Genomic DNA, 24,810 nt, shown 5'->3' with positions numbered 1-24,810 from the left:
CAACCTCTCATGTTTTGCTTAATGTAAAGGTTTTCTCTGATAATCCACACAGCTTGTTCTTCAAGTAATCTCTACCATTTTACATCAGCTTCTGGATACTTTACCCATAAGACTGCTTGTAATTTAGGTCTGACCCCAAACCGTGAATAGTTTGAGACTGCCTCTATGTTCCGCTTTTTAAGAGGACTACTTATTTCATTGACAGATCAGGATTCTTCCAGCTCTTGAAGGTTATTAAGTAAATTGATTCATATAGAGCTGTATATCTGGTTCCTTTCTGGAAAACATAAATTGTGTAACGCCCATGGGTGGCGAGCTGGACCCCCCCACCACGGTCATGCAGTCAATTTCCTTTGTGTTCTTGAGCTCTTGCTTAAGACAATGCTTCTTTTCTTTTTGTTAGTGGCACTCTTGGCTTGCCATTTCTAGTGTCCCCACATTGTAAGTTTGAGTGATGCAGTAAATTAAAAGTAGTAGGCTTCTCCAGGACTTGTTGCAAGTACTTATAGGATTCCCTATTTCTCTTTATTCGGTATGGTGAGACATTTCACCCAGACCACCCTCCCCCAAAGTTGCTGCCTTTGTTTCAGTGATTTCCGGACAACCAGTGCTGGAGCAGTGTGGCCTTTGCTGAGCAGCTGCAGGTCGAAGGACAGAAAAGGAAGTGGGGCCACAGAGGCAAGTCCAGGTTACTGCAAGCACATCTGTTCACCCAGTGCAGACTTCAACTGCATCCACAAGCAGGAATGCACATCAACAACTGGTAAACAGCACCACTTGGGAACACTGACAATGAACTTGTTGAATAGAACTGCTTAGTAAGAGTTTCCAATTGCATCTTAACTCACATTACAGAACAGCCTAGTCAACAGTACAGACTGACCTACTGGTCATAGGCTTCCATGTCACAACAGGCTGCAAGGAAGCTGCTTTAGTCAAGCCATAATGAGTCTGCATCTGTACTTAAATCAAAGCCTTTCCTCTTTCCTGTGTTATAAAGCCTGTAGATTCTGTAGTGATAGTCCTTGCAGTGCTAGTCCCTTATTTAGGTACTGTAGTAAGGTTTGGTGTGATTAAAATACTTTTCATAAAGAAAAGCACTGAGCAGTTTGTAGTGATGATTTTGGGCATACAACCCTACACTCCCTCCCTTAGATGCCTTGGGCTGCTCACCACAGCTACTGTTAGAGTCAAGTAAAGTAGAAGTGTACTTGGCTTAGCATGAAGAGCCACAACAGGATGGATACCAGAGGTAAATTATTCAAAGCCACGTGTTTGGCAAGCAAGAACCCATATGCCCATACCCAAATGGGTTCAGACAGAAGGGTCCAAAGATGACCTACACCAGCTGGCATATATTATCAGTGACAATTGGGAAAAGGACAGCCATCATTTTAATTTACGCTGATATGTACAAGGTAACCCAGAGAGATGTGAGGATTCCTTTAAACATATGAATATTAGAAAGACACAGATGAACAATTGTCTCGAGTGTGATAGGACGTGGATTTTAGGGCAAAAATGTTGAGGACCTTTTAGTATCTGGGTTAGGCACCCTGTCTTAGTTTAGTTTCACTGCTTGTGCTCTTTTTATATTCATACACATTTGTATTCATGATATAGAAAGCCTGCTTTTAGCAATTGCTTTTACATATTTTATTAGCTGCTTCATTCTAGGAAGGCAAGGTTCACAATGCACATTTAATCACCCTTTGTACCAGTATAATATGTACTTCTTGTCTAAGGCTGCTACATGCAGTACATGGTATGCTAACTAGTGTTGCCAGCCCAGGAGCCAACTTCTATCCCCGAGACACAGAACTACATCAGAATGGTTGTCCAAACGATGTACGGGCATTATATAAACTAGATCACCACAGAGATAGCGAGATATACCAGGGGAGGCTATTGTTGGAGAAACTCACCAGCCTCATAATATATCACATACACATAAGATGTGCAATCCCCACTATGTATGGAACTTGAAACATTAATTCAAGACCGTCAAGGCATCTTCTCTGCCACCGATTTGGACAATTCCAAGAACTGGATCAGGAAGGCTCACTCAACACATGTATTGTGACATGCTTCATCATAGCCAAACTGATCCCACCCTGGTAAGATAGTACTACCAGGACAGATTCAACCCCTATGGGGTTTTACCCGACGACATTTTAGATAGTAAATCTTTTGGACAATTACCCTGGATCCAGATGGCTATTATTAAAAATACCCAGAGGGTAAGCCACAAGATATCTCTTTATTAGGAGGTATGATTAAAAACCTCAAAACTACAAAATGGAGGACAATATTGTGTGCGATGGTCCTTCTATGCCTCACTTATGCCAACATGTTTCTGCTCATCATAAGGCCTCACGAGGTCCAGAGCGTTCATCAGGGTTGTAGCGGATCCCGCATGCAACACTACTTATGATAATGAAGGAAAGGACCTACCCTCCCTCAAAGAGGTCTATCTTTTTTATTAGGATGATTGAGTGTAATCTATCAGAAAACATTATACTCAAGGCAGATTAATTACAGCAGCATCTTGTTATGGCCAGTAACTTAAGAGTATATTTCCTTACCGAAAAAACACCAGTGGCACATGTGATAGTACACACATCATGGTTTTAGAGTGGTGCACTGCACAAGTGGTAACAAACACAAACAGCAAGTTCTCACAAATGTTCTTATTTTTTACACAATTGGTTAAGTCCCTCTGCCTCATGGTCTGTAAGGTGTGGGCACCTCCTGTAGTCACACACTAGAGTGTGGGGGGACAAAAGAAGAACCACAGCAAGAGATTTTAAAGAGAATCTTCATTGCCTTGTATCCCACCTTCCATTCTTCATACTCAAGGTGGGCTGGTTATGTCAGGGGAATACTAAAGGGAGTAGTCTACTCGAGAGGTAAAACTTGCTCCATACACATAATGTTCGAACTGCTTCCACCACTACAAGTTACCCCCCATTCCAGCTTCTCAAACACTTACTTCATTAAGGATGGCTGACTGCAAAGAACCTGACATGGCCACTTATCCAACCGCCGCAAACTAAAACCCTGTAGGTTCAGGAAGCCATTTAATTATCGAAAGCCACTCCCCTTTCTCACTCTTTCAAAATTAATCACGGGTGTGCTGCTTATTTACCAGGGCCGGCCCTGCCTTCTGCATACGTATTAATCCCTTAATCAGGGTGTACCTCGTCCAAGAACATGCCCCTCTTGTTAGGGGCGTATAGCAAACACTTTTGTGATTCTCCCGGTCTATGGTATACCCGTGTCATCACCACTTTCTCAAGACGTAAATGGCCACACTTCCCATGCTAACGGTGTGTAGTTCCAGCTACCCACCCTGTAGTACCATACCCCTGATGTATGTACACAGGAATAGCCATCGTGTGGGCAATGCCTGTAATCCAAATTCCGAAGACCTACAGCCTTCCCTCATAGTTGCTCACTTCAGAGACCGTGGGTGATTTAATATGCTACCATCAGATGCAGAACGGTGGTGCATGAGCTAATGCCTACTCAATCTGCGAGTACAATTCATTTGATGGTACTTATTGGAGATCAATACAAGAGTGAACATTGGATACTCTTCTCCACTGTAATTGAAATCAAGTGACCCAATACTTTTCCAGTCCCATACGTGCGTAGAACCATCAACCCATTGCTATAAAAAATGAAGTGATGGCCAGAATGTCCTAGTCAAATCCACTAAAAACGCCTCCTTATATTTTACTGAGGGTGCTATAGGTATCCCTTTTTCAGGGTTGATGGTTCTACACATATATGGGTGTGGTAAAGTATTGGGTTACTTGGTTTCAATTACACTGGTAAAGAGTATCCAATGTTCACTCTTGTATTGATCCCCAATAAGTACCATTGAACAAACTGTACTTACAAATTGAGTTTGCATTAGCCCATGTACCACGTACCGCATCCAACGGGAGCATAATAAATCTTCTGCGGTCTCTGAAGTGAGCAATTATGAGGGAAGGCTGTATGTCTTCGGAATTTGGATCACCGGCATCACTCACAAGCTGGCTATTCCTGTGTACATCGAATACAAACAAAGAAGGGCTAATATGTCGGGAGTGTTTAGAGAAAAGTTGGTCCTGTGTACGGTACTCCCTTCATAATACCAAAAAAACTAAAGTCACAGTTCCAGCCAATAGATTAGTACAAATGTATACAGTAATTAATAGAGTCTATGAGTCTGCTCTTATTAGAACAAGAGCCCTCACTCACCAAATGGTGACATGCTTCATCATCGGGCTTTTGCTCCACATCAGGCTGGCACTGCAATGCCTGATGGGCCCCTCATTGGGGCACACTGCCGGAGATCTTTTGAGTGTAAAGAATACCGGTAGCTGAGTGCTAGTATGTGGGACTGGTATATGAGTATTTCAAAATAAAAATGGCTAGAGGTCTGGAAATAGCGTATTTTATTAACCCAGACCCCTGTCATGATTAAAAACAGAGTGTGGGTAAGGATTAGAAGTAATGTCTAGTCCACCCTCAGAAACAAAAAAAACTGTCAGTCACTGAATTGGGGGAATGTGGAGAGTTAGAGTACAGAACTAACTATACGTCTATCATCGGGGTCAACAAGTTTCTCGCAAAAAATGTCTGTTAAGATCAGTGCGATTCGTCAGGACCAAAACACATACCTAATCCATATGTTATAACCCAATACGGGATTTCTTTGTACCACAAAAACCCTCCTTGTATTAAAGGATGGGCCCCATCGGGATAGCGATAACCATCAGTGGTCCAGGCTTGTACAGTCAACTAATCCACATGTTATGACCCAATACGGGATTTCTTCGTACCACAAAAACCGTCCTTGTATTAAAGGATGGGCCCCATTGGGATAGCGATAAGCGGAGCAGGGGTAGGTTATCCACCCGGTGGCCACACGAGCGGGTTGACTATACAAGCCTAGACCACTGATGCTGAATTTGGGCATGTCCACTCCACTTAGGAGGACTCACAAAGACAACAAAAGTGATTAAGACACTTGAATTAATCAGAACCTTTGGAATTACTCCTGGCACATTCCTTAACATTGTTTTAAGCTTGTCTCAGTGGTATGGAGCATAAAAAAAGAGGAAACTGTTCGGGTATTTAAAACAGTGCCTGCAAGGTGATCATGATGGGAACAACATTTTGTATTTGGACTGAATTGTTTGTCAATGATCACTTAATTTGTTTGTCTATTTTTAGAAACTAGTAGGAACTTGAAGAGGCCTTTTATGTAAACATTTAAGCCTACCGTCTACTCATGACATGGATGACAAAAACAATATGAAAGCCAAAAGTACCCAGTTCCTCAAGGATCCTCTTCCACCTGTTCCTCACTTCACGCCGTGCTTGCCTGAGTGCGTAGATGTCATAGTTGAGCTTCTGCCAATCCTGGAAAGCGAGAGTAAAGGGCAAGACTTTAGTTTGAAAGGTCTGGTACAAGGCCGGCTTTAGCGCTGGTGGCGCCCTGTGCAGCAGTCTTTTTTGGCGCCCCTCCATCCCATGACCACCTCCTCAGATTCCCTCACTACCACATAGCAAATGTGCCTCATCTCTCCATAGCCCCCGTTTCACATACATTCTTTTGTTTTAAAGAGCTTGTAAAGGCTTGCTTTAATAATTCACTCAGCTATCCACATAAAATATAGTTCTGTTCTTTGCAGCAGGTATATTAACCCTCTGCGCTAATTTATAGGGAGTCAAAGCTGCCGCTAGACAAAACTCAAAACATTAATCACAAGAGGTATTGGGACATTTTAAATGCTTCCTGAAGGCTGGATGCACAAGGAACTTTTCAGCAGGTGTTTTTAAAATCGCAAGTTTCATAAGTTACTGCTAAACACAGCGCCCGCCTAAGGTCAGCACCCAGTGCAGCCACACCACTCGCACCGGACTAAAGCCAGCCCTGGTCTAGTATATCCAGAAAAGCAGGCAAAAGCAAAACCTCGCTGTGGCAAAACACAATAGCCACACTCTTACCCCCAAAATTATGCAAATATGTACAAAATCATCTGGCTGCCAACTGCCTTAGAGTTGGTGCAGTGCAGTCTCTCTGTGACTCACTCTGTGAGACAAGCTGTGGCATCTAGGTTTCCATCTGAAATGTGGATGCCAACCAGATGAGACTCCAGCCAAGCGGTTGCAGAGGATGAAGTAAGCACCTGTAAATGGGGACTACAACGTAGGGTACAAAAGCGCGGGCATTAGACAAGAGGTGGAGACAAGAAGCCACAAATACACGTTATTTTACGGATGTGCTTGCTTGTTCCTTAGCATCAGTTGTGGTGATTCAAATAGTCCAAAAGAAGCAACAACATAGCCCACTTATTAAAAAGAAAGCATTCCTAAGGCATAGCTGGCAAGATTTCAGGTTGCTTATGTGTGACATTTCCGTGGTTTCGGTGTAGTTATGAGTGACATTCTTCTACCTATAGTGTGCCATTTTGACTGACACTTTCTCTACAGTAAAATCAAATAAAGTCTAGATAAAGCACTAAATAAAAAAACATTACCTCTCTTTGTGCAATGGGAAGAACTAGCCTAACAATATATGGACCATTTTAACCCCATTAGCACACATGGTAAAGGGGGGGGAGGGGTTAATCCACCGGATCTACTCATGCTCAATGCTCTCTAGCCTTGTTTTCATCCATCAGAATCAGCCCAAACAAATCAAAACCATTCTAGACCCATTCACATCCACCAGAACCAGTGTTGCTCTGCCCTGTCCATTCAAGCCCCAATCACATCCCCCAGAACTAGTGCCCAGTTCATTCTAGCCCCATTAACACCCATCAGAGCCAGTGTGGCCATGCCCAGTCCCATCTAGTAGCCAGATTCCTAATCTGAACCAGCCAGCCCTGCCCAGTCTCCTCAAACGCCAGTTTAAGCCGTTCTAGTCCCATGTACGTCGAACAGAACCACATGGCTGTTTTCTTTAACTTGCCGGCCAGTATTTTAAGGTGGCTAGCACAAAAATAAAGAAAAATTCCCTAAAGCTGGTAATTTTTCCTCCTATCAGTACATAAAGTACAAACATAAGACGAAAGGACTGTAAAATTGGAATGTAATTGTAATGATTCGGTACTGATAACTGAACAAAAGCAGAAATGCAGCATTAATAATAGGTACCACCAGCTTTTCTATAGAGTCCCGTTCAGCATGACCCACCTGTTACCAAGAGCCTCAAGTGCGGCTCCAGTGACATCTACCAGGCTCACCCAGGTTGTCTCCATCAGGCGGGCACCGTAGTTAATTTGTAATTTTAAAAAGAAAATGCCGGGGCCCTTGTCAGCAGATCACTAAAGCTGGCACTACCCATGGCCTCTGTCAGTGCTACTAATGACACTTCAGAATTTGTATATATATTAAACATGACTATTGATGACGCAGAAATGAAGGTTTTACATTTATTAGCGCATAAAACGTAGTGCTGCAATAATCAAGTGTGACTTTAACCGAACTAGTAAAGATTGTACGGGGACAAATGTGCCCTCAGAGTAGTTCGCCAACATTTATAAGCGTGCTTTATATAACGTGATGTATTAGAATTGTACTAATCTGACATAACCGTAAACGTGTGCCATGATTTGCTTGTTTGAAATGTTTTAATTTAGCATAACTTTAGTGGAGGCTTCGGCCTAGTTGCCTTGTCTCACGGTTTAGATGCTCGTGTTTTTCTAATGTGCTAATAAAACGTGTATTCTTGCTTGAAGCTGTACTTTTCCAGTGAGATCGGTTCACATGCTTATCTTTAAGGTTTCGTGCCAGCCTGGCATCTTCTTCTTTGCTCCAAGGTCAATCTGCAGGTGCAGACAATGGAAGCTCTGAAAGTGAGTTAATTGGTAAAATATGTTGCAAATTACGTTCCCGACTCCAAGGATAATGTATGCCTAGGTAGAAGCTTGTGAATTGTTGTTTTTGATTGGACAATTTGAAGCCAACCTATGAACCCTCCAATGGAAGACCCTACTGGATTTGAACTGTTGTTTATTTAAACCTGGTGCACAAGAAGAAAGCAGCCATTAGCCATTAGCCATTATACCCATTGCGCCCATTGAGGACATTATTGCCCATTGCAGCCATTACCCGCCATTTGCAGGACATTGCAGCCATTATGGCCCATCTTGCCGACCTCGTCATTTTGCCATCTTCTACGATGCCAATTGATGTTCGCACCCTAGAGACTTTAACTTTGATTTGCCCCTTTGCATAAAGTAGTAGTTTTGTCCTTTTATCTGTGAGGCAATTGCCCCGTCCACCCTGCCCCCTTTGCCCCCGTCCCATGCTGATCGAAACCGGTACCTGTGAGACGAAGACTTCCTTGAATGCTGATTGAATTTGGTAAATATGAAAGGATAAAATGTACAGTTGCATTGTGTTTCTTTTTAGGTAACCAACTGCTGATTTTTGATAAGAGCCCTAGTTAGGAGTTTTCCAAATTAATGTTGCTAAATTGTTTTTTTTCATGAAGTCCCACATGCAGATGCTAATTTGATGTTAGATGAGGATTCATTTATTGCACGATGCAATTTGAGACCTTGTTATGCTGACTAATGTATGCAATTAGCCCATTACAGATTATAGTTTTAGTGGTTTGCGTTGCTATCATCGAATGCATTGTTATTCAAATGCTGCATAGATTGCATCTTTTTCGCCGTTATGGACAGCTATTAATGTTCATTTACATATATCATTTGGTGTTGAGACACATTTATATCGTGCTAGCTTTGTTAATATAGGGAAATAAATTCATTAACTTTGAATTAACTGGTGTGGTTATTCATGGCCGAAAGGTCATGGTTCGCCGAAATGTTTTCTGGATTAATTGTGAAGTGTTATGTTGATCAGGGCATTGCTTATGTTCGTTATTGATTATTGATTTGATTAAATTGACTAATCTCGGGTGAAGAGAGCCCCACTTGGTCAAAAGATTCATCGACCCAAGAGCGTCCAGATACAGGTAATTTATTAGGACGGAACGCTCTATCAGTAGATGGTAGCAGAGGACGGTTTCGCCCTTTGGGACCCCACTCGAGAGGTATATGGTGTTGAATTGAAGGTTTCGCCCTTTGGGAACCCCACTCGAGAGGTATATGGTGTTGAATTGAAGGTTTCGCCCTTTGGGACCCCACTCGAGAGGTATATGGTGTTGAATTGAAGGTTACGCTCTTTGAGACCCCACTCGAGAAGTATATGGTGTTGAATTAGATTTTTCTTGGGTAAAAAACAGATTGAGAGAATGATGATGCCCTAAGTCCCCCGCGACTTTCCCGGGATCTCGGAGCTTGCGAATGGAGAGAATGGAGGTGTGAAATCGGCGTTGGCGGTACTAGTGACGGTATGAGTGAAGTCAGGATTTTGCGCTTGCACAGCTTATTGCTGCAGATTGTTTGAAAAGGTTGCGAGGATTTTAGAGAATAGCGGAGGTGCGACTCCGAGTGTGAGAGTAGGGAAGTCGTCGAACTTCATGTGCATGTGGCGCTTTGTGCAGAAAAAGGTCCACGTGGTTGTTGTTGTTGAGACGGGCCCTGCGAGGTCAAGAGACTCCGGAGTATGTTGAAAAGTGTATGAGACACTTGTTTTATGTTGTGGTCTGGTCGGTTTAATAGGTTGACCGGGCGTGGTCAACGAGTCGGTACGTGTGTTAAGGGAGTGGAAGAAAACTTCGACTTCGGGCTTTGACAAATTCTAAGTGCACTAGAATAGATCATTGACAAGTTGAGAGCAGAGTCTGCGGGTCAGGATTTGCTTGCGAAAGTGGGGACCGAGAAAGATGGAATAACTGCCGAGGCTAGTGAAAAATCCCTAAGGTCCTGAAGCGATTGTGTTACCCTTCCTGTAGTAAACCGACAGATCTGTTTTATTATTATTTGGTTGCTCGCGATACATGCCAGAAGTTGTTACGAGAGGAGCTGAGTGAAGGAGGACAAGCCGCGAGGCTTTGTCAGCCGCAGAGTGTGTGAGTGTGACGTCACTAGGAGCCGCGCTGGGATAGGTTGGTTGCAGAAGAAGGGTCGCGCACGGATTGGACGCAGTCCGTAGGGCTCGATTGGAAGGGGAAAGGCAAGCAAAGAGTATTCCGGGAATTAAAGTCACTTATTGATTACAAATTTTGTGAAATAAAAGACGAGAAAATGAAATTTTTGAAAGCATTAAAGAGTGCGATGAAGGGGGAGTCTTACATTAAAGCGAGCGTAGGAGAGGAGACGCCACCCGAAGGTACACCAGCTTACATTGTAATGGAGGAAAGGGGAGTAGCTCCGTGCCTTTGGCTAAAGCAATGGCACAAGCTGACAGAGAGACATGGGAGCGTAGCGTTCCCGATCCATGGGACATTCAATATAAGGATCCTAGAGAATTTGAGATTCGCGATGTACGACATGAAGGTACCTCCAAGGCCAGCACAGTTTGAGGCTCTAGCGATTTGGGAACTAATGGCTAGACAGCAACAGCAAAAGAAGTTCGAGACCAGGATAAGAAAGGTAGAAAAGACACTAGCGGACGCTAGGTGGGATAATGCACAGAAGGTGTGGAGGTCAGATATATTGCAGGGGATAAAATTGTTTCCCGCAATTGCTAAGGAAGAAGAGGCGACAGGCAAGAAAGCTACCTGTAAGACAAACAGGAGGTGTTCCAAGGATAGAGAGGACGAGGAAAAGTTAAGGAGAGAAGACGAGTCAGAGGATGAGGAGTTCATCATGCAATTGCTGAACGACCGTCCACCACCTTATGCAGAGAGTGAACAAGGTCCAAGTACCAGTTCTGCCCCTCCGGCACCGGTACAGAATAATGAAACTCCGAATTCAGAAACGCCATCGGGATCTAAGGACCCGAGTTTACTGTTCACCCCGCAGATACAGCAGGTTAGGAGAATATATCCAGATGTGCCTATATTGAAAACAGCAGAAAATTATCAGCCGCAGGTCCCAAGGTACTACAGCAGTGACAACAGTACGGGAATGATTCTAGATCCAACCGTAATGGGAGTACAGAATGGTCGCAACCCAACATTGGCACAAGCTGAATCAACCCAGCTTTTGATGCCTCAAAAGCAGATGCAGGGGGGGACCGCACATGCTCAGATGACGGGGAGTCAGACGGGCATGCCGGCAATGATGACCCATAGTGTGGGAATGAACATGCCTCAGAACCTGGGGAATGGACAGAACCCAGATGCAATATCCCTACCCATTACTGTAGGTCCACCGGTACCTTTGTACATTCAGCCTAACTCAGGTATGAGCGGTCAAGGATCAGTGGTGCAGAGTGGGACGGAAAGGAGGTGCATAGAAAACACTCCAGAGACAACTCCGATAGCGGCTCTGCCAACTGGATCTGGGTCCTTGATGGAGTTTAGTCCCATATGTGCTCAGTCAACAGTGGTGAGGTCGAGTCCCCCACTGATGATACCGCAATCATCGAACACTGAAAAGTTGCCGCAACCATCAATGGCAGTCGATGTGAATGCTACACTGATGGGGTTGAATGCGCAACAGCTGACACAGTGGTTCAACAGTCTGAATTCCACACAAAGCTCAGCCAGTGGGAAGGGAGAGGACTATCTGAATAGGGTCAGGTTGAACATGGAAGCAGAAGAATTGGTGGAAGGGACTATGGGTTTGAATAGGTTAGAGTCCTACTCGGAAGAAGAGCTGAGGTATCTATGTCCCAGGATTACGAGAGAAGTGAACAAGGTACATAGAAGGTTGCAAGAAATAGCTGACAAAAACGGGGTTGAGATAGACAAGACAAAACACTTGAGCAGGAGCTATAGATTGGATTTCGGGACCACAGACTTTGAACACATGAGGTCAGCAGGCATGAAAACGCACCTTAGAGAATTGCTGCAGAGTGCACAAGTGTGGAGGTGCTTAGACAAATGGGAAAGCAGATGGGCAAAGAAAAAGGAAAAGAAGAAAGATAGTGTCCCAGAGCATAAGGAGAAAAGACCACAGAGTAGTGATGCAATAACCATGTTACCAATGAGGGAGACAGCAGGGGGAAAATTAATACATGTACCGTGGCACAGAAGCGACATTGTCTTTTACGGATGATTTTCCCAAACTGAGAGAGAAACCGATTGAATGGTATCAACAGACTGATAGGTTTGTGAAGCTTGCAAAATGTCTTTGGGAAGACCTGAACACCCTCTTTGAGATTGTGGTTCCGGCAGACTTGTGGGAAGACTGCAAAAGGGCTGTAGGTTGGCCGACAAGTGAACCAGAGAGGGACAGGGATACGGGTGCACCATCACCTATGGTAATGAGCTTGTACTATAAGGTGATTGAGCATTTGAAGACGAAGGTTGCCGCGAAAAATGTGGATTGGCAGAAGATTGATCGAACTGCCCAAGAGGCTAAAGAGTCGATTCATGGTTACTATGAGAGGTTGTTGAAGGCGTTCAACAACTACAGTGGCACGGAAACAATAGAGGCGAAGGACATGCTTCATTTTGTGTTTAGATTTGTGGAAGGGCTGAGACCAGAGATAAGTCAGATGATAAAGACGCATTTGATTTGTTGGCAGTCGAAACCGATTGATGAGGTGTTGAATTATGCGAAATACTGTAGCGACGAAATTGAAGTGAAACAGAAAAGGTTGAAAGAGAAAGTGATGGTGACGCAACTTAAAGCAGCTCAGACAGGTTTGCAAGGGTTTCAAGGGTTCCAACAGCAGATGCCGCAGCCGCAGCCGCAGGGAAACATGGTGTTTCAGCCACAGGCGAGAGGCAGAGGCAGAGGCAGAGGAGGCTTTGGGAGTAATGGTCCGGATTTGAACACTGTTGCGATTCCGAATGGTGTGCAGGCAATGAAAAGGGTGATGCCGTGTCACGTGTGCGGAATCGTCGGGCATTGGAAACGCGAGTGCCCGATGGTGGTGCAGGTGTTGGTCAGCAAAACAATGATGTCAATGCATTCCAGACAATGAGGGGACCGAAAATGAGAGGTCCAAACCCAAATTTTCAGACCATAAATCAGCTGCAGGGATTACAGCCCATGCAGCCGCAACAGATGCAGATGCCCTGTATGCAGATGACGCAAATGCAGCCAATGCAACAGCAGTTTCCCATGGTACCTAATCAGCAAATGCAAATACCTTTGGCACCAGTGAGTCAGCAGCAAGTGATGGTTCCTCCACAGGTCTCGGGTCAGGTGATGAATACAAATGGCACAGTACAACAGTTCCCATTACACAGTGAGAATGGAATAAACAATGTATGGGAGAGTGAAAGTTCAGATGAGGAGGGAAATTGTGTGCTTGCAGCATCCTTGGAAGTTGATCAAAAGGGTCCATATGTGGAGGGAAGAGTTATGGGTCATCGTGTTTCATTCTTGGTTGACACAGGAGCCACACGTTCAACTGTTAGGAGCATTGAAGTACCAAATTTGCCACTCTCAGGGAGAACAGTTCAAGTAGTGGGAGTAGCAAACAGGCACCTGACGAACCCAATCACAGATCCAGTACAAGTCAGAATTGGTAACTATCAAGGGTCACATAATTTTGTGGTATGTGACTCAAGCCCGATAGCATTGTTAGGGAGAGACCTATTGTGCAAATTGGGATGTTCGATTATGTGTTCGAACGATGGAATTAGAATTGAGACGAGCAGTGATGGGGAAGAAGAGGACAGTGTAGAAGGGGATGAGATGGAAACTGTCGATGAAGAATATCCTCTGATTAACCTTTTTCCGATGATAACTGAAGAAGATATTCCAGCTGAATTACGGGAAACAGTCGGAAAGGAAGTGTGGGATATGACAGGAAAAGAGGTGGGATTGGTGAAAGGAGTGGAACCAGTGAAAGTGACCGTAAAACCCAATGTAACCTTTCCCCAGACCCCACAATACCACATGGCACAAGACACCCTCATGAAAGTCGCCCAACTCATTGACGAGTTTGTAAAACAAGGAGTATTGAAAGAAGTGTTAAGCAGTCCATGTAATTCACCAATCATGGGACTTATAAAGCCGAGTGGAAAGGTCCGAATCGTGCAGGACTTGAGGAAAATAAATGACATCATAATTAAATGCTGCCCTGTAGTACCGAATCCAGCTGTGATAATGTTTCAAGTCCCTTGCGATGCCTAGTGGTTCTCAGTCATCGACTTGTCACAAGCATTCTTTTCGGTGCCTCTTCATGAGGACAGCCAATTTCTCTTTTGTTTCAAATTCTTAGACAGAGTTTACAGTTGGTGTCGAATTCCTCAAGGGTTTTCTGAGTCACCGTCAATTTTCAATCAGATTCTAAAGAAAGACTTGGAAGAGTTAGAATTGCCATTCGAGTCAACCCTAGTACAGTACATTGATGACTTACTGATTGCATCTAAGACAGAAAGTGGCTGCACAGCCGACACCATTGCTCTACTGAACCATTTGGGAAGGAATGGACACAAGGTGTCTCCTTCAAAGTTGCAGTTCTGTCAGAAGAAAGTAAAATACTTGGGTCATCAAATAGAGAAAGGGTCACGGAGAATAATGAAGGAAAGAATAACAAGTGTACTTCAAATGAGTCCACCAAAGACGAGGAGGGAGGTGAGGAAGTTTTTTGGGATGGTGAGCTACTGTCGCCAGTGGATTCCCAACTTCTCAACTCTAGCAAAGCCTTTACTGAAACTGACCCAGAAGGATGCCTTGGATGAAATTGAGCTGAAAGGAGATGAGATGGATGCTTTTATTGAATTGAAAGAATGCATGTGCAGGGCTCCAGCTTTAGGTATGCCTGATTACACAAAGCCTTTCACATTGTTTTGTCATGAACGTGATGCATGTTCTTTGTCTGTCTTGACCCAAGCCCATGTTGGCATAAACAGACCAGTAGCGTATTTTTCAGCTTCTTTGGATCCGGTCGCAGCAGCACTGCCAGGGTGTTTGCGCGCCGTAGCAGCAGTTGGTATCAGCCTCACTCAGAGTGAAGGAATAGTGATGGGACACCCATTAACAGTCATGGTCCCTCACTCAGTTGAGATACTTTTGACCCGCTCCCGAACGCAACACATGACTGGAGCAAGACTCACAAGGTATGAAACAATAATTCTGGGCTCACCGAATGTGCAGCTGAAAAGGTGCACTACGTTGAATCCAGCAACCTTGCTTCCCGGTGAAAATGCGGAAATTGAGAACGCTGAAGACGTCGAGCACGACTGCCTTCAGGTGACTGAATTTTGCACAAAACCCCGACCTGATATTAGGGATACTAAGCTTGATGAAAATGACCATATTATTTTTGTTGATGGTTCATGTCTAAGAGATGGGTTGGGAATTTTGAAAGCAGGATATGCTGTATGTACTGTAACAGGTGTCTTGGAAGCGTCCTGGCTCCAAGGAGTCTATTCCGCACAAGTAGCAGAGCGTGTAGCCCTTACAAGAGCATGCCAACTGTCTACATTGATGAAGGTTACCATTTACACTGACAGTCAGTACGGGTTTGGAATTGTGCACGACTTTGGGCAACTATGGTCACAGAGAGGTTTCCTGACCTCTTCAGGGTCCCCAGTGAAAAACGGGGAGAGAATAAGGGAATTGTTACACGCCATTCAGATGCCAGCCGAAATTGCAGTGGTAAAGTGTAGTGCTCATACAAAAGGACAGGACAATGTTTCCCTGGAAAATGCATATGCGGTTCAAGTCCAAGATTTTGTGCCTTGAACTGTATATTTCTCAGGGATGAATGGAATTTGATAAGTGAACCAGAGCTCGAACCAGCTGAAGCATTTGCCTTGAAGGTCGTGGATACAATGGATGAACTAAAAGCATTACAGAATAGCGTCAGGGAGGATGAAAGAGTTTCCTGGATTAAGTCACAATGTACAAGGAGACCAGATGAGTTATGGGTTTCAAATGAAGGAAAATTTGTTTTACCAAATAGTCTCTTATCGCAGCTAGCGCGGTTCTATCATGGGCAGGCTCACCTAGGGAGAGATGCCATGATAAGATTGTTCAAAACTGATTGGTTTAACCCCAGATTCCGTCAAGTTGCAGAAGCAGTTTGCCATCGTTGTGTCATTTGTCAGCAGATGAACCCAGGAAAGGGAACGGTTGTGAACGTGAGCCCCATTGGCAGGGCGGGTGGCCCGTTCAGCAGAATGCAGATGGACTTTATTGAGATGCCTGTGCATGGAGGTCTGAAGTATGTGTTGGTGATTGTGTGCATTTTTAGTCACTGGATTGAAGCATACCCCACACGTAGAAATGACAGCCTTACAGTTGCAAAACTATTGTTGAGGGAGTTGATACCACGTTTCAGATTCCCGATCTCTTTAGAATCAGATAGAGGAAGTCACTTCAATAACGAGGTGATAAAGTTACTTTGCGCAGCGCTGAACATTGAGCAAAAACTGCATTGTAGCTATCGCCCTGAAGCCTCAGGACTGGTGGAACAAATGAATGGTACACTGAAATCAAGAATGGCGAAAATATGTGCATCGACAAATTTGAAATGGCCTGACGCATTGCCTTTGGTGTTAATGTCAATGAGAAACACCCCTGACAGAAAGACTGGATTGTCCCCGCACGAAATTCTCATGCGCAGGGCCATGAGACTTCCTGCAGTTCCCGCAAAGGCGCTTTTGAATATTACAGATGATATGGTGTTAGACTACTGCAAAGGTCTGGCTGACGTGGTTCGCTCTTTCTCTCACCAGGTGGAAGCAACCACCTTGCCACCGATCCAAGGTCCAGGACACACACTGAAAGCAGGTGACTGGGTCGTGATAAAGAAGCACGTGAGGAAGTCGTGTCTGGAACCCCGTTGGAAAGGCCCTTTCCAAGTGATCCTGACGACCACTACCGCTGTGAAGTGTGCGGGAGTTCCCAACTGGATCCACGCCAGTCATACAAAGAAAGTGTTGTGTCCCACAGATGAGGAAGTTGAAGCGCTGAAACTGCCAGTACCTGATAACAAAGTGCCGAGCGCTGAGACAGAGCAAAACAGAACTAGAAGCGAACAGGCAGAAATAGAGGAGAGAGAAATATTCTCTGAGGACGAAACAACCGATTCACTTGGGAAAGACCAAGGAGAAACCTCAGACAGCGACGAAGCAGCTGAAAGTGACAAAGAGCCTGAAGAAAGTAACGGTGACAAAGGGCTCGAAAGAGGTGAAGAAGCAGGAGAGCCTGATCAGAGGAGGGCTTTCCCAGAAGCAGACGGTACAGAAAAAGAAAAGGAAAACCTGATTGACTCCCCAGAAGGAGGGGACAAGGCAGAACAGAACGAAACTGTTCAAACTTCCTCAGAAGAGATCGCAGGTCCATCAAGTGGACACAGTGCAAAAAGAAGACCAAGTATATCACCAGTAAAACTAAGAACTAGAGAAACGTTGAACGACAGTGAAGGGCCAAGAGTGAAAGAGAAAAGAAAGGAAGTTTCTGTCGTGGTACCAACATCAAGTGAAGAAAAAGACTTGGCCAAAGAGGAAAGTACCAGTGAGGCAGAATCAAAGAGAGATGCAAAATTGAAAAGGAAAAGGATACCAAACAGGAGATATTCCGGTCCAGAATGGGCATATGTAGTCAATGACGATTGGACCGACGAATTTGTATCTCTTAGCCTCGAGAACAAAGAAGAAGAGATACCAATAGAAAAGAAAAGTTTTATGGACACTATTGACTGAAAAACTGATAGATGACATTGCTTGCTATAATCTAACGTGATACAACCAGCTGAGACATTGCTGAACCGGATGAGACATTTGGTAACTTGATAAGACTTTGATAACCTGATTGACTATTAAACCTGATTTGAGATAACGTTGCTAACTGATGAAAGACTGAGTTATTGCCGAATTGAGACAAATGCTGCTAACCGATAAGTGACTGGGCTCCTGAAGAAAACTGTGTGAACATTGCGCTCGTTCAGCTTTGTGACTAATTGCTAAATCGTTTCTTTATAAGTGCTTCTAGCTCTCTGATTCTATACAGATCATGACTAAGTACGCTACACAAAACAGTAGAGTGAAATATTGTAAATATGCGTGTATAGGCTTGATAACTGCATGTGTACTAATAATAATGGCAATAGTGCTTGCAACGCGTGGTAAGGGTGAGAATGAGAAAATTGATGCTTCTACTTCTGCTCCTGTTACTGTCACTGAACTAACCGCATTGAAAAGACTAGAATTAGATGAGAGACACTTGCATGTTAAGAAGGAACTTTCGTATAATGTTTTCTATCGCCTACTAACAGAATATGTTGAGACTATGGATGCGAAAGATTGTTATGTGTGTACACAGATACCGACATCGGTAACGGAAGGGGTGACTTATCACCACATGCCTCTTACATATGGGATTACATGTAGTTTAGTAACTTCTAGATTTTATGGTCAAACTAACATACAGTATTTTTATTCAAATTATGATGTTACCTTTGCATATGTTCCTATAATAACGCAACTAAGCCAGATTGCTAAAGATTGGGATGCTAAAATAATGAGGGAATTTTTCGAGCCAATGCAACCTTTTGAAACAGCTCACGCTCATAGGGAAAACCTTACCTGCTCGCTCTCTGCAGTAGAAATAAGCTTTTTAGATCGCACAGATGATAGAAGGGCACAAATGAATGCGAAATTAGAAAAAGAACTAAGTAAGAGGACTTCAGTAGATAATTATGCTTTTGCCGCAATAAAAACACAAGGAAAAATAGCTTTAGACGCTTGGCATGTAGGGAAATTTTGTATATATCGTGGTGAATCTTATTATGATAACATTTTCGTGGGAGCGAGTGAATGTAAACATACGTTTATCTTTAAGGCAAAATGGACATTCATGCTGAACGGACTTGACCCTGTCATACCTGGTGTATATTACATCTGTGGGCATAATGCCTATTATCGTCTTCCAAAGGGATGGTGGGGGAGATGTTATTTGGGTATAGTGTTCCCAAAGGTTTATCAACTGGATGACCTATCGGTGATTCCAAAGACGCCTGGATCTCATCATATCCAGAAAAGAGAGACCGCAGCTGCTGTGGTAGGAGATATATTTGGAGCCATGATTCCTTCATTGGGAGTTGTGTTGAATTCCATCAAAATAAGAAAGTTGTCTACTTTAGTGGATAACATGTTGACAAAGTTTTCAGGTGCTATAATCCTGATGGATGCTGAACTTGCAGCAGAAAGAGCTATGACTCTTCAAAACAGGCTTGCCCTAGACATTCTTTTAGCAAAGGATGGCGGCGTTTGCAAAATGCTTGGTGCGCGTCACTGTTGCACGTATATACCAGACAACAGTGTGAAGATTAAAACAATGCTTGCAAATCTAACAAAAGAGAGTGCAGACTTGAAGGAATTGAAAGAACCAGGAGTTTGGGAGAAGGTTGGAAAGGGAGTTGCTTCAGTGGGAAATTGGCTTGGTGGCATTTGGAATGGAATATTACTAAAAATAATACAGGGAATACTAATAGTACTAATTTGCATCTTTGGGATTTGGGGAATAAAGAGGGGAATACTAATGATCATGGCAAGAATTAAGAGAAGGAAGGAAGAGAAAATGATGAAAAGAATGGCAGAAGAATACAAGGCAAGAACAAGGGGAACTAAAAGGCAAAGAGAACTGACAGAATTTTAATGGAATAAAATTTGTGGGAATGGTTTTGTGTGATGACAAATAGTCATCAGAGGAGGGATTGAGGACGCAGAAATGAAGGTTTTACATTTATTAGCGCATAAAACGTAGTGCTGCAATAATCAAGTGTGACTTTAACCGAACTAGTAAAGATTGTACGGGGACAAATGTGCCCTCAGAGTAGTTCGCCAACATTTATAAGCGTGCTTTATATAACGTGATGTATTAGAATTGTACTAATCTGACATAACCGTAAACGTGTGCCATGATTTGCTTGTTTGAAATGTTTTAACTTAGCATAACTTTAGTGGAGGCTTCGGCCTAGTTGCCTTGTCTCACGGTTTAGATGCTCGTGTTTTTCTAATGTGCTAATAAAACGTGTATTCTTGCTTGAAGCTGTACTTTTCCAGTGAGATCGGTTCACATGCTTATCTTTAAGGTTTCGTGCCAGCCTGGCATCTTCTTCTTTGCTCCAAGGTCAATCTGCAGGTGCAGACAATGGAAGCTCTGAAAGTGAGTTAATTGGTAAAATATGTTGCAACTTACGTTCCCGACTCCAAGGATAATGTATGCCTAGGTAGAAGCTTGTGAATTGTTGTTTTTGATTGGACAATTTGAAGCCAACCTATGAACCCTCCAATGGAAGACCCTACTGGATTTGAACTGTTGTTTATTTAAACCTGGTGCACAAGAAGAAAGCAGCCATTAGCCATTAGCCATTATACCCATTGCGCCCATTGAGGACATTATTGCCCATTGCAGCCATTACCCGCCCTTTGCAGGACATTGCAGCCATTATGGCCCATCTTGCCGACCTCGTCATTTTGCCATCTTCTACAATGCCAAGTGATGTTCGCACCCTAGAGACTTTAACTTTGATTTGCCCCTTTGCATAAAGTAGTAGTTTTGTCCTTTTATCTTGCCGCTGTGAGGCAATTGCCCCGTCCACCCTGCCCCCTTTGCCCCCGTCCCATGCTGATCGAAACCGGTACCTGTGAGAAGAAGACTTCCTTGAATGCTGATTGAATTTGGTAAATATGAAAGGATAAAATGTACAGTTGCATTGTGTTTCTTTTTAGGTAACCAACTGCTGATTTTTGATAAGAGCCCTAGTTAGGAGTTTTCCAAATTAATGTTGCTAAATTGTTTTTTTGCATGAAGTCCCACATGCAGATGCTAATTTGATGTTAGATGAGGATTCATTTGTTGCACGATGCAATTTGAGACCTTGTTATGCTGACTAATGTATGCAATTAGCCCATTACAGATTATAGTTTTAGTGGTTTGCGTTGCTATCATCGAATGCATTGTTATTCAAATGCTGCATAGATTGCATCTTTTTCGCCGTTATGGACAGCTATTAATGTTCATTTACATATATAATTTGGTGTTGAGACACATTTATATCGTGCTAGCTTTGTTAATATAGGGAAATAAATTCATTAACTTTGAATGAACTGGTGTGGTTATTCATGGCCGAAAGGTCATGGTTCGCCGAAATGTTTTCTGGATTAATTGTGAAGTGTTATGTTGATCAGGGCATTGCTTATGTTCGTTATTGATTATTGATTTGATTAAATTGACTAATCTCGGGTGAAGAGAGCCCCACTTGGTCAAAAGATTCATCGACCCAAGAGCGTCCAGATACAGGTAATTTATTAGGATGGAACGCTCTATCACTAATATCAGTCAACCAAGCTATTTTTATAGTTTTGGGTGGCAAGTATTAGTAATTTTTAATGTATATAGCATTAAACAACTGTTGTTGTGCTCATTATAAAATTAAACAAACAGCACCATGCGGCTGGCTGTCATCAGTCCCGGTGCTGATGATTAAGTGCCGGTGCTCAGCACAAGAAACCACCAGCTCAAATTAAACACTGGGCAGACGGGTGCTCTGCATTTATGAATATTGCAGAGAGACCTGGTCTGGTGTGGGCTGCCTTGATTCAACACGTAGGGCGATCTCTTCCTCTACATGCTCTAAAACCTCAGGTTGGCAGCACTTTTATAGTCGGCCTGGTCTTTTAAGTACCGTGCTGGCAGCTCTGCACACAGTCACATGTGCCACGGTGACAGGAGGATGGCAAATGATGGCGCTCTTCAGCAACTGAACAACAACCAGCCAAATCATTTCAAACAGCCTACAAACTACGAGCTGATAATTCAGTTAATTGGCCTACAGTGCGGTCAATCAACAACTGTGGACCAGGAAGGCTGCAGCCAGTGTGTTCATGTTTATAGTATGCCAGCTAGCGCCGATGAAATCCACGTTTTCTACGGCAGGACTGAGGGCAGGCACGTAGAATGATTGTACGACAAAAACTTAGCTGAGCCCAGGCTGTCTCCATGGCCACTCTCACAACCTGGGCTTGGCTATTTTCCCCAGGGGCAGCAGGGCACAAGTGTTGCTGGCTGAATGTGATATTCTACAAAGATGCCTGCAGCCTTTGTTGCGCTGCTAGGAGCCACCTATGAGACGTGACTAAGAATTTTAGTGCGATAATGCAGACACCAGCGCTAAAATGCGTTAGTCTAACCCCGGAAGCATGCTAACTGGCAGGACTGCCAATGTTTGCTAACATTGTGAGAAAAATGCTACCCAAAAATCTTGTCCCCCTCCTCTTAGGCCTCACAGCAGTGTACACACTCTAGGGCAGAGGTCTTCAAACTTTTTGATGCCGGGACCCCCCCTTAAAAAAAAATGTAGGTGTAAGGACCCCCTCCTGATAAAAATTTCTAGAACCTGGTACTCCTCATCATCAACAATAATAAACATCCCCATTTCTCACAGCAAATAATTTTTACTGTGAGGAAATAATATTAAACAGTGTTTAGCAAATCAAAGATCAGTGAGTGTGGGGGCCATGGTCAAGGGTGTGGCTAAAAATAAATGTCCTCATTTATTAGGAATTGACATGGGGCAGAGATGCAAGGCTTCTTGCTACACTGCCACACTCCAATACAAAATGGCAGGAATGGACCGTATTTATGAAATACAGTACATTTCTGTCCTTTCCCCCTGCGCTGGTGCACAATCGCTGCCTAGTGCCAACATAGGCAGGATTGTATTTGTGCAGGAAGGGGCACCTTCCTGCACAAAAACAATCCAGAAAGACATTGTACCTCTTTCTACATGTGTGGCAGATAGCAGCACACATGGAAAGAGAAAAAAAACAAGGAGTAATTAAAACATTTCTCCTCATTATGCCTGCTCTGGGGAGGCGTAAGGTTTTGGCACTGCCCCATTTTACATGATTTTGTAAATCTGGGGCAGTGTCAAAATCCATCTGTGTTGCATAGGAACACCCACCACTACGACCGTGGAACGCCTCCTTGACGCAAAGTAAGGCAATGCAGACACTTGCATTGCCTTACCTTACTCCATATCTACAAGGCCATTCAATCCACTCAGGGTGGCTTTGAGTCAGCTCATAGGTATGACTGAGAGGCTTGTGATGCTGGAGCATCATAAAAAGTGATGCTCCAGCAGCGCAAGTCTCTCATAAATAAACCCAACATATTCTCTACATTTTTTTAAGTCTTTCACCGCCAGGTAGCTACATATAAAATAATAGCCAGCTGAAATTAAAAATAAATCAAATAAAGTTGTTACTCATTGGGAAATGCACTGTAGTGCATTATGAAACCTCTATTAGTTAATGCACTGCAAAGGTCTGTGTTTAACCGGAGAGCAACAGAACTAAAGCTTTGTTAGTACAGTTGAGAATAGTGACTTGTGTATTTTTAGTGCCATGAGGTCACAGCCTATGACAGAAAGCACTGTGAATACATAAAAAGGCATTATTTTATACTTGCATTGCACACAGTATAATATAGGCCACTACAAAAAGGTTTATTATAAAACTGTGCTTCCAAAATGTGGATTTTAGTAATATCAGAGCATATGCAATACCTTTTTTTTAATAGCTGTCCCTTCAACACCTCCAGGTGAAGTGAGCGCTGTGTAAATACAATTACAGGCATGCACTTCACAGCTCAGTTGTTTACTTTTCGCACTACCCCTCCAAAAAATAAATGTTTGTCCTCATAAAGCTTTGATCATTTAAAGCTGCTCCCAAGCACCCTTTACATTTGTAGATCAGCTGGTAGAGCACATTTGCTTTTCATTCAGGAAGCAGAAGCCCTGGGCTGAAAGTCTCCTTAGCTGTCTGTGCGGCTTTCACAGCACAGGAGACTCAAATCAAAGTTCAGCTGAGGCATTTTAAGGATCAGCTGGGGGAATGTGCGACCCCCTTTCCAGGTCTCCATGGCCCCCCTGGGGGTCCCGACCCCCAGATTGAAGACCTCTGCTCTAAGGTGTCAGAGAGTAAGGAACACAGAAAAGACTCACTGACCCACCCACCCACTGCACTGTCTCGCAGGTATTTTGACCCTCTTCCAGACCAGTCAAAGACCGTAGCAGGGTGACTTTAAAAGAAATCAAGAAATAAAACGATCATGCGGTAGCAGATCTTGATTATACGATAATATAGAGTACATGAAAAGAACAAAAAGGGTAATAAGGAGTACAATAGCACAGCCACTTATTGGAAGACTGAATGCAAAGAATACACTCAACATTTTATTATATATCTAAGAGTCCATCTTTGGGCTAGCTGTTTATCTATGGAAAGGAACCCAAAACCTTGCATACCTCTCCTCTAGCTAGTCTGAGATGGGAGGTGCCTTTGCGTTTTCAGGTCTCCACCTCAGCCAGTATATTACTTGGGTGTCCTTCAGAGTGCTTTCTAACATAAAACAATGACCTCCAGCTTGCAGCCAAAACAAATTTTCTTATAGGTCTCTTATTAAATAAATAAAAAAGTATGAATACCTCTGTCATGCTTCTGGGGGTGTACATGGAGTTCAGTGTGATAAATGTGCACTTACAGGTAATTAATTTATGAATTACATATTTGTAGGTTACAATGAAGGCCTTTACCAAAAGAGTGGAATTCACAATAGCTCAGCAGCGGCACCTCAGGACAACCCATGCTGTATTACGACCAAGTAGACAGGCATTGAACAGGGTCACTTACACAAATAGTTTCTCTGTGATAGGTGGGAAAGAGATCCAAAAAGAGGCTTTCATCCCACTCACCCTGGCATGAGAATGATCAGAGAAGAGAAGGTAAAACAAACTCCAGCCCTGCCACACAGTAGGGATGTACGAATAATTCTTGGGGCCTGGTCAAAAGGCCGGATAATGAGCTATTTT

General features: G+C 43.5%; 1 protein-coding gene across 2 annotated transcripts in view; it reads right to left on the bottom strand.

Annotated features, from left to right (window-relative positions):
* MREG (melanoregulin) overlaps window positions 1-24,810 on the bottom strand; it is a 163,076-nt gene that overhangs the window by 23,018 nt on the left and 115,248 nt on the right. For both annotated transcript variants that reach the window (XM_069225624.1, XM_069225625.1), the window contains exon 4: window positions 5,328-5,418. In XM_069225624.1, the coding sequence (XP_069081725.1) occupies window positions 5,328-5,418 (91 nt within the window). The remainder of the gene's footprint in view (window positions 1-5,327; window positions 5,419-24,810) is intronic.

This window comes from Pleurodeles waltl, chromosome 3_1, assembly GCF_031143425.1.
Source record: "Pleurodeles waltl isolate 20211129_DDA chromosome 3_1, aPleWal1.hap1.20221129, whole genome shotgun sequence".
Taxonomy (NCBI): Eukaryota; Metazoa; Chordata; class Amphibia; order Caudata; family Salamandridae; genus Pleurodeles; species Pleurodeles waltl.
This window is presented reverse-complemented; position numbering and strand designations above follow the sequence as displayed.